The sequence below is a fragment of the Ylistrum balloti genome, unplaced genomic scaffold (assembly GCF_031769215.1).
Source record: "Ylistrum balloti isolate Yb309-2 unplaced genomic scaffold, AGI_CSIRO_Ybal_v1 Utg370452, whole genome shotgun sequence".
Taxonomy (NCBI): Eukaryota; Metazoa; Mollusca; class Bivalvia; order Pectinida; family Pectinidae; genus Ylistrum; species Ylistrum balloti.
Window position 1 is genome coordinate 363029 of NW_026782300.1, and position 11958 is coordinate 374986.

The 11958-nt window shown below is 35.5% G+C and overlaps 1 protein-coding gene across 1 annotated transcript in view; it reads left to right on the plus strand.

Moving 5' to 3' along the window:
• The window catches only part of LOC132555123 (plexin-B-like), a 38421-nt gene extending 33218 nt beyond the window's left edge, over positions 1-5203 (plus strand). The window contains exon 38 of the mRNA XM_060219466.1: positions 172-5203. Coding sequence (XP_060075449.1) covers positions 172-288 — 117 coding nt within the window. The 3' untranslated portion in view covers positions 289-5203. The remainder of the gene's footprint in view (positions 1-171) is intronic.
• Positions 5204-11958: the final 6755 nt, after the last annotated feature.

Sequence of the window (11958 nt, forward strand, 5' to 3'; positions counted from 1 at the left end):
AGAATTGAATTTTCATGTTTAAAGAAACCTTAATTTACTGAAACCTTTGCTGATTGACACCTGTTTTTTATAAACCTCAGACCTGACCATCATTTTGGTTATCCCAGAATTGTCTGTGAATTTAATTGTTGCTGTTATGTTATTTGTAATTGTTCATTATTTTCATTTCAGATAAATGAGAGTTTGGAATTGGATGGTTTTGCCAGTGCCCAACAACTTCCCGCCAAATTAGGTCATGTGATCACTGCAATGGAAGGGCCAAGTCGGTATATGCCAGACTATGTATGACCGGTTCAGAGGTCATGACCTCATGTTCACCTTCACCAGATATTCACCAATGCCGTGTCTTTCATCTTTTTGGGAACAGTATCACATCGCGACTACTGAACATGTTTGTAAAGCATCTTAACGTGTGTGTTGTACGACTGTGGGCAGATCTAATCATAGATTGCGTGTACCTGTATCGATATGCCATGTGTCGAGGTGTATTTGTATATTTTGATTTTTACCAAGGAGATATGTTCTATCATCATTTATTTAAATGTACGTGTATGTATACATCACTTGGTCATGTGATAGGTGTCTAATACACCACTACGTGTAGATTAATATATAACATATATATATATATGTTCATTACGATTGTAAGCGTCAATGTCATTGTCCTGTCCATTATAGTTCATTACTAACATGATGGTCTATGCAGAAACTTTGTTCAATAATTACCAAAGACTATAGAATAACTAAAGCCGTTTCCTTTTGAAAGTGTGCAACATTAGAGTTATATGTATACAATATGGATATTCTACAAATAAATTGAGAGAGAACTATTCATCTACAAAACCAAATTTAGATACAGTGCTGATTTGTAGTCAAACTGCTGATTGTTGTAAATCTACAAAATGTTCACGTTGTAGATAGGGCATAATTGATTTTCATTTACCAGCTTCATACACGTTCATGCATATTCATCAACAAATATACATATGAATATACATACATGAGATTCATGTATACTAAAGTCACTATTATATGTATTCATTCTCATGTGTTCAAATCATTACATATTAAAATGAATTTGAACATTTATGAATATTCATAAATGATGAGTCACTAATATATAAATGTTCATAATATCAAATAGTCATATAAACATGGGAGTAAATTATGAATATTCATGCATCATAATTCGCAAATGAATATTCATGCATATTTTTAATTATGCAATAGTCATACTTGTTTATTCATATTCATATGCAATATCACCTGGTGATATTCATAGATGTCAATAAGTATTTGTATTAATTTCCAAAACAGATGTAAAATATCATACGATATAATTAGAACATATTTATGTATAGAAATCGGGCTCATTGATAAAACCATACAACTTGGTGCTTTTATTTGTCTTTGTATTGCAGTTGTGTTTAGCTAGTATGTCTGTAAGCAATTTAAAATGCTTATAACACCAATATGTATCTCGGTGCATTATTTATAGGATTGGTAAAATGCAGATTTGAAGGTATATGCACCTTTGATTAGCATGTTAGCTCAGAAGAGGTCAACATTTGACAATACCCAACAAATGCAAATCGTCAAAACCTTCTCTTCTACTTATCAAACTGATATTTATTATCACCATGACAACTAAACTTAGTTTGATCAAGAGTATAATATTTTGTTTCTCTTTGACTTTGACTTTAGTATGATAAAAATGTGAATGTTGACAATTTTCTATATCTCACCTCTTGGCTCTCTCAGGTAATGATTTTGTATTACTTTTATCACAGAGTTTGTTAATTTGATAGTTTTGTTTGTGTGACTTTGTTAAATGTTCCTCTATATACACATTCTTTACATGTGTAATATTTCAGCTCAGCTGATCTGAATAAGTGAGATCATGCCATGGTGCCATGTTGGTCTATCTGTCAATTTCTAGCTCACCACAAAATCATATATTCAAATAACATTCAGATTTATTTTTCTGATGGGAGTAGCCATGTAGAAGATTCAAAAAAAGGGGCGAAATTAATTCTTTTAATAAGGATGCCTTCTCCTAATAATGTTAAAACAGATGATGTATTCAGTTAGAACTTTTTAAACTATATAATATATGAGATGCTTACTTATGTTAGCTTTAATTAATCCTGGTAAGCTATAATTTCAACTGGGCCTATTGTTTCATTGAACTACAAGTTTCAGGTCGGTTTCACTACAATTAAGTCTTTAACTTTTAAATCAATGGCTGACTCTCTTATCGAATCACAGTTTTTACCTTTGTCATTGAGATTAGATGTCATGCTGATAAAACAAAGTTTACGTTACAATAAGCCCAGGGACCCAGAGCATAACCTCGCAAATTATGGATGTGGGTTTTCCATTTTACAACCTTTCTGCTGATTGTACAATCTGGTGTTTTTTTTTCTTGGAAGCAGGCTGGATAAGTAGGGTAAAGTCAATCTGGTGTGTACGTATAAGTTGTATATGCCTTACACATGTACTCAGTAACCTCTAATTTGATGTTTTTCTATATAGTCCTATTTACTGTATACCGTGAAATTTTTGCCCTCGTTTTATTTTCAGTGTTTTCGTCCACGATTAGGGAGGCAGAATTTAAGATGGAGGCAAAATTTTGTTACACTTATATAACCCTTTTAATGGGCGAAATGAACATGTAGTGAATAAGTGTATAATAGTACATTAAAGGTGAAAATAACCCAGAACAAAAATATCTCAGTATACAGTATTCTCATTATGGGATAATATGTCATATTGTATGAGAATGTGTATTCCTATGCTAAAAAAATATGATTTGATCTTAGAGATGTTTTACTTGTACAAGATATGTTCTTAAGAATACTTTTTAGGTGCATTGCTGATTTTAAAATGTTAACACCATCATAAAGATATTGAAATTTTGCTGATATGCAGATTCGATATATCAACATCACAATCTTAAACCATTTGTTTATTTGTATGTTGATTTCAGAAACAATTCATTCTTGATTATGACATAATAACAAATACAAACAATCATTATGATATTATTGCATTATTTCGTTTTCAATGATGGAATAAAAATTCTAAATGTAAATTGATATACTAGGCAATATTAGCATTGAATGCCTTTTTCGGTACGGGAGCTGAAAGATGTGGGGAGAGAGAGAGATCGTGTGTAGCTGTTAAAACACAGTTTTAAATTTCTATTATTGTACATTTGCTATAATTATTTATCAAATTTGTTCAAAATGTTCCTGTTTAAATATATTTGTTTATATCTATATAGCCCGAATGTGTTCTATGTAAATGTTAAGTTCCTGGTCCATTGTATGTCATTCTCAATGTTAAATCTTTGCTGTCTACCCCTTTCACAGTTAGTTAACATATGCACTTGAGTCAACTTATGGCATGTACACTGTTGACATCATTGATGAATCCAGGAGAGAGAAAATTTGACCCTTTTTTTTCCTCTAAATTGATGGTTAAAAGTCTTTTTGTATGGTGAGGTTCCCCAAGACCCTGCCTTGCTAAGTTAAACAAAAATCTGAAATTTGGGCCTCCTGCTGTGGAAATATCCTGGATCTATCAATGAAGTGATGAAAGGACTTGATAATTACATCATATGCTTATTGGTTAATATTCTGTTTTGTGTTTTTGATGTTTAATATTTGTATCACTCTCTGCAAACTTATGTGCCAAAAATATGATTATACTATTTGTATAGTGTTTGACTGTAGATCTTGTTATGTCATATCTGTGTATCAGTGGTTTTATTTCACCTGGTGGTCAGATCAGAAATTATCTCAATTTTTCTCGTTAGTACTATGTGACAGCAAAGCAAGAATTCTTCCATTATAAACAATGATATACAATAGAAGACGTAACAATAAAACCAAAGTACATATTGTTAAGATCAAATAAAATTTCCATTGAAAGTAGATTTTTTCTGTATCAGAAAGAAAACTGAATTCTTTGATAAATGCCAAACTTCATGTGTGAATTTCTTCATCTAGACCCTCAAATCAGGAAGATGTAGCAGATCAGAGCAGTATATTTTATAAGTTCTAAGTCTTTGAAGATGAAAATTTTCTTGATAGATAATTCAACTCATTTTACACAAAAAGTGTTTTTAATCTACATACATAGCGTACCAAAAAGGTACCATTTTGTGTTTTCTATTCAACAAATATTTTAAATTCATTTATTTTCATGAATTTTATTCTTGATTTTGACAAGATTAAAGACCTTATTTTATTTTTACTGTTTTTTATATGTATTTATCCCTTTCCACTTACACCAATAGCTGTTGAATTTTAAGGTATTTTTCCTATCAATGAATAGTTGATAATTTGTAATGGTGACCACTTTCTGCTTTAAAAAAAATTTTCCTGGCACATTTTTTGATATTTGGGAGATTTTTTATCATTTAATAGTGACATCTATTGACGAGACAACATTGGAAGCTTCTGCTGTCATGGCAACCTTTTCATGTTCAGTCATCTCTTAGTCACACCTCTTGTTTGCCTGTGTACAAAGGGAATGGCGTGTTGTTAAGTCACAGCATACATCAGTGTAATACTATGAAAGGGTCAATTCACCACACAAAATCAAATTTTTTTTCATTTTTAAAGATAATTACAATCAAATGTTTTACTGGTGATTTTGCTGGGTTATATAGGATATAGGGTTAGAAATGTGAGACAAGGATTCAGTCCTTCGATGTTTTGTATGTTTTTGTCAGCGTCATGTGACACCTTAGTCACTAGTCACATGACCTTTTTTTGTACACAAGGTGAGAGTAGAGGATCATGTGACTTTTATAGCCCAGAACCAAGTGATCACGAAAACATTTAAACATCACAAATGAACTTTACATAAATATACAACCACCAGAATTTTAGATTTGTCGTAACTGATAATCACACATCAATATTTCAAGGTCACATGATCATGCAATATTTTCAATATAATTTGGTCATGTGACTGTTTGTATCAGATGCTTGATGACCATTGTAATGTCATGTGATCTGACCACTACTGACCACTGGTCAGTTCTTAGCCATTATGACACTTTCTCTAGATGCCTTCATTACCTGTTTACTCATGTACATTTCAGTAATTTGCATATTATATGATACTAGTAGAAAACCAAGTGTACTTGACAAGAAAATTAAAAGAAATATGATTTTCCTATATAATACAACCTGTTGTTTGTTTTCTTTTATTTATCCATCAAAGGATTTTTTTAATAGAAAATAAATCCTTTAATTTGGAACATATCACCCCAGAGATGAAAAATATGACAATGGATGCAAATGTATAATATTTTATTCATGATCTTAGTGACTGGGATACAAATTAATATTAGCAGGATGGGTCAGACTGCATCTCTGTTGGGGTTCATACAGATAAGGGATGTAAGTGGCCAATGCTGAACAGAGAGAAATGTTTGGCATGTCAAACACACCACAATGCTGAACAGAGGGAAATGTTTGGCATGTCAAACACAGGACAATGCTGAACAGAGGGACATGTGTGGCATGTCAATCATAGGACAATGCTGAACAGAGAGAAATGTTTGGCATGTCAAACACATGACAATGCTGAACAGAGAGAAATGTTTGGCATGTCAAATACAGGACAATGCTGAACAGAGAGAAATGTTTGGCATGTCAAACAGGACAATGCTGAACAGAGAGAAATGTTTGGCATGTCAAACACAGGACAATGCTGAACAGAGAGAAATGTTTGGCATGTCAAACACAGGACAATGCTGAACAGAGAGAAATGTGTGGCATGTCAAACACAGGACAATGCTGAACAGAGAGAAATGTTTGGCATGTCAAACACAGGACATTGCTGAACAGAGAGAAATGTTTGGCATGTCAAACACAGGACAATGCTGAACAGAGAGAAATATTTGGCATGTCAAACACAGGACAGAAATGTTTGGCATGTCAAACACAGGACAATGCTGAACAGAGTGAAATGTTTGGCATGTCAAACACAGGACAATGCTGAACTGAGGGAAATGTTTGGCATGTCAAACACAGGAAAAGCATTACAAGAGGGACATGTTTGGCATGTCAAACACAGGACAATGCTGAACAGAGAGAAATGTTTGGCATGTCAAACACAGGACAATGCTGAACAGAGAGAAATGTTTGGCATGTCAAACACAGGACAATGCTGAACAGAGAGAAATGTTTGGCATGTCAAACACAGGACAATGCTGAACAGAGAGAAATGTTGGCATGTCAAACACAGGACATGTCAAATGTCAAACACAGGACAATGCTGAACAGAGAGAAATGTTTGGCATGTCAAACACAGGACAATGCTGAACAGAGAGAAATGTTTGGAATGTTTGGCATGTCAAACAGGACAATGCTGAACAGAGAGAAATGTTTGGCATGTCAAACACAGGACAATGCTGAACAGAGGGAAATGTTTGGCATGTCAAACACAGGACAAGGCTTAACAGAGGGAAATGTTTGGCATGTCAAACACAGGACAATGCTGAACAGAGAGAAATGTTTGGCATGTCAAACACAGGACAATGCTGAACAGAGAGAAATGTTTGGCATGTCAAACACAGGACAATGCTGAACAGAGAGAAATGTTTGGCATGTCAAACAGGACAATGCTGAACAGAGAGAAATGTTTGGCATGTCAAACAGGACAATGCTGAACAGAGAGAAATGTTTGGCAAGTCAAACAGGACAATGCTGAACAGAGAGAAATGTTTGGCATGTCAAACACAGGAACAGAGAGAAATGTTTGGCATGTCAAACACAGGACAATGCTGAACAGAGAGAAATGTTTGGCATGTCAAACACAGGACAATGCTGAACAGAGAGAAATGTTTGGCATGTCAAACACAGGACAATGCTGAACAGAGAGAAATGTTTGGCATGTCAAACACAGGACAATGCTGAACTGAGGGAAATGTTTGGCATGTCAAACACAGGACAATGCTGAACAGAGGGACATTTGTGGCATGTCAATAACAAGACAATGCTGAACAGAGAGAAATGTTTGGCATGTCAAACACAGGACAATGCTGAACAGAGAGAAATGTTTGGCATGTCAAACAGGACAATGCTGAACAGAGAGAAATGTTTGGCATGTCAAACACAGGACAATGCTGAACAGAGAGAAATGTTTGGCATGTCAAACACAGGACAATGCTGAACAGAGAGAAATGTTTGGCATGTCAAACACAGGACAATGCTGAACAGAGAGAAATGTTTGGCATGTCAAACACAGGACAATGCTGAACAGAGAGAAATGTTTGGCATGTCAAACACAGGACAATGCTGAACAGAGAGAAATGTTTGGCATGTCAAACACAGGACAATGCTGAACAGAGAGAAATGTTTGGCATGTCAAACACAGGACAATGCTGAACAGAGAGAAATGTTTGGCATGTCAAACACAGGACAATGCTGAACAGAGAGAAATGTTTGGCACAAACACAGGACAATGCTGAACAGAGAGAAATGTTTGGCATGTCAAACACAGGACAATGCTGAACAGAGAGAAATGTTTGGCATGTCAAACACAGGACAATGCTGAACAGAGAGAAATGTTTGGCATGTCAAACACAGGACAATGCTGAACAGAGAGAAATGTTTGGCATGTCAAACACAGGACAATGCTGAACAGAGAGAAATGTTTGGCATGTCAAACACAGGACAATGCTGAACAGAGAGAAATGTTTGGCATGTCAAACAGGACAATGCTGAACAGAGAGAAATGTTTGGCATGTCAAACACAGGACAATGCTGAACAGAGAGAAATGTTTGGCATGTCAAACAGGACAATGCTGAACAGAGAGAAATGTTTGGCATGTCAAACAGGACAATGCTGAACAGAGAGAAATGTTTGGCATGTCAATCACAGGACAATGCTGAACAGAGGGAAATGTTTGGCATGTCAAACACAGGACAAGGCTTAACAGAGGGAAATGTTTGGCATGTCAATCACAGAACAATGCTGAACAGAGGGAAATGTTTGTCATGTCAAATACAGGACAAGGCTTAACAGAGGGAAATGTTTGGAATGACAAACACAGGACAATGCTGAACAGAAGGAAATGTTTGGCATGACAAACACAGGACAAGGCTTAACAGAGGGAAATATGTGGCATGTCAAACACAGGACAATGCTGAACAGAGAGAAATGTTTGGCATGTCAAACACAGGACAATGCTGAACAGAGAGAAATGTTTGGCATGTCAAACACAGGACAAGGCTTAACAGAGGGAAATGTTTGGCATGTCAAACACAGGACAATGCTGAACAGAGAGAAATGTTTGGCATGTCAAACACAGGACAAGGCTTAACAGAGGGAAATGTTTGGCATGTCAAACACAGGACAATGCTGAACTGAGGGAAATGTTTGGCATGTCAAACACAAGACAATGCTGAACAGAGGGAAATGTTTGGCATGGCAAACACAGGACAATGCTGAACAGAAGGCATTGCTGGACAAATGGCAATGCTTGACAGAAAGCAATGCTGGACAAAGGGCAATGCAAAGAGACACAAATGGCCTTGTGGCCTTGATAGTCATCTGAGATAAGTAATATTGAATGTAAAGGTTAAAGGATAGTTATCAAGTGTCAAGAAACAGAAATTGTGATACGGAATATAGTAAGCCAGTGTTAGTACATGCATACCATCGAAACAGTGATGTATACTAATGATTCTTACAAAGTTATTTCCAGTGGGAAATAACCAACATTATGTTCAAAATGCATTTTTTCTATGAAAATTAAAGTAAATTCTATAAAACTTTCCTTCCCAGAAACAAATGTGAGACTCATTTGGGTAATTAAAGCACCTTAGGATGCTTCCATTAATACAGAGCATTTAATTTTACCATATCTGAATGTTGAGAATAAGATTTTTGAAATTAAAGTCAATTTGACCCCTTTTGGTTTCATCCATCAGCCCCTGGTGGGCAGTCATTATCAAAATGGGCATACCATCAAGCTGTCATCCTTCACTCATAATTCTAAACAAGTTTGAAATATTTTCAATGGAAACAAATAATGCTAAAAATCTAATTTTCCTTTATAAACTGTAGTAAACTTTACCCCCATCCACGGGGAAATGTGAGACCCTGGGGCCATGAAATTAACAATTTTGGAAAAGCACCTTATGATGTTTTCATCTATGAATAGTATTTGATTTTACCATACCTGGGTGATGAGAAGAACATTTTCAAATTTAAATCAATTTGACTCCTTTTGGCCCCGCCCCTCAGGCCCCTGTGGAGTGGGGACTGCACCATTCACAATTGTGGTTCAATTATAGGTCAGGGAAAGTTTCTGCAAAATTTCATGGAAATCGGATCACGGGTTTTTTTTAATTGTTTACGTACGCACGATGCCGGATGAAGGTGATCGCAATAGACTTAATCTCAGATGACCTAAAATCTTGACGGAAGATAAAACTGAACAGGGCAAACAAAGAGCAATACTGTAGAGGGCTATGATTATCATAGGTCCTTGATGGACAAAAGGAAATGCTTGTAAAAGGGTGATGGTTGACAGGGCAAAGAAGAAAAAGCTGGACAAACAGCAAATCTTGACAGCTTAAATAAAGGGCAAGTTTGATAGGGCAAACAAAGAGCACTTATGGACAGATGGCAATCTGGGCAAAGAGCAATGCTTTAGGGGGCAAAAAGGAAAAAGCTGGATATGATAGGATAGGATAATATTGGGCGGAGGGCAATGCTGGTCATGGCAAAGAGAGGACAGTGCTTGACAAGGCAAAGTGGAAAAGGGTGGACAGAAGACAAACAAAAAACAATTCCGGACTATGCTTGACGGGGCAAGCAAAAAGGTAATGCTGGACCAAGGAAAATGCACGGACGAAGACGATATAGGACAGATGACTATCGGAGGGTAGTGATGGACAGAGGACATTGCAGGGCACGTGACAAATTAGCAGGACCACAACAAAAAAACATGCTCCTTTGGACCAGGAGATCTAAACATGGCTCACAGATGGTCATCTTTTATTCAAACCAGTAAAGCAGCTTGGCAGTTTTATCTTACTTTTAAATAAAGATTGTCAATCACTCCAACAAACTTGACTGCGCTTAATCCAAATATGGTGCTTGACGACCTTGAGTGTACTGTCTGAGATGTTTGAAGATTTTAATGCTTTAGATCTGTTTCACAGCGGAAGTGGGTCAAGACCGTTCATTTCAAGTTTCAAGTCTTATCAAAATTTCAGGAGTTGACATTTGTCAAATATCATGGTCTTTTGATAGTAGGCCTACAGAAGAAAACGTTGTAAGATGCACGGTTATTTACTTCACCAAACTCAAATACCATTCATCCCAATATACCACAGGATAAATATGATAAGGCCAACAATTTTGATAGCTTGTCGTCTTGATAGAGGGCATATGATCCTGAGACCTTGGAAATTGATAAAGGTCATGTATTTAAACAAATGTGATAGCACTCCATATCAGAACGCCAAATAGCATTAACTTTGGGGTCTTTACTTATATTTCTTCACTCAGTAGTAAAACTAAGATACATGGTATAACGAGCCTTTTGAAATGTCCAAAGCTTACATTATACAGTGCATATCCTTGTTTGTAATAACAGTAAAACATAATGTTTTACGATGAAAATAGAAGTGATATTTTCACTGAATGAAAATAAAAGTTTTGGCCTGTTATTTTCGCTCGTTTTAGACCAATAAGATAATACCATTTCCTGTGAATATCAATTCTCCCAAGGTGCATTGCAGACTTCAGAAACGACGTTCCAACTCTGGTAAAAACAGTGAAAAAATACGCACGTGAAATGGTAAGATGTTTTTGCTATGATTTATGTATTAGTACTGTTCAATCTTAATCAGTCATTGGCGTGTTTTATGTGTTGTATCTACTGGCAAGTGCTTAATGTCAAATTATAATGAGACATAGATGTGAAATGATGTTATTTGGTGGAGAACATGTTGTACATGTGTATACACAAAACAGCAAAAAATTCAAAGTGGCATCAACGAAAGGTGTGAAAATGTTATACAGCTTGTATTTCATCTCGAGGGGTTTAGACTGATATTTTTACGGGTGTGCAAATATCAAAGTTTCAGTCCCGCTCGATGCAAATTTAGATTTCATTCGTCAAAAAATAAACAATATTCTATATATTCTATATTCCTATGGCTATGCTTGGTTATAACCGGAACATTGACGTAAATCTACATCAGACGATCAAGGAACAATTATAACACCGTTTCATTTAATATGTACAACACGTGATTAATTAGCAGATTAGCCTTAGTCAGGAACTGTAAGACTGTTTCTCGTACCTATTACAATAAGGATATATTGAAAAACAGATGAAATTAATGGGAAAAAAACTAGTAATTAAAACTATCACGGTATAAAGATCGTTATAAGTTATAAATTACATATGTATTTCCACTTGATTGCTACTTTATGACGTTAACTTCACATAGTTTTACATTAACGATTCTGTAAATTTCATGGTTATATACAGGATTTGACATAATTTCTACATATTGTCAATTGTAATGTGGTCCTGTACACTTAAATACACTGGGAAGACCATCAGACTACGCTCAGTCCAAACCTACCTGGCTTGTTGAAAGTAAATGTCACAAGTTTTTAAAGAAATAATCGAAATCGGAACCAGGTAACCAGCGATCAGAACGTTTTTACAAGACTAGTAGTTAGAAAGAAATATTAAAAAATAACAGGAAATTCCATCATATACCAAATGGGCATTAATAATCATTTTCAGTAAAAAAAAATCAGGATCTATTGTCAAATGGTCAACTGTACTTCAGCTCTTGGTGGTGCTTGGGGAATGGACTGCAGATATTCTACAATGTATATTACGGAGATGAAATCGACGTCAGTTGCATGTGGAGTTCATAAATGGCGTTTGACAAGGTTATA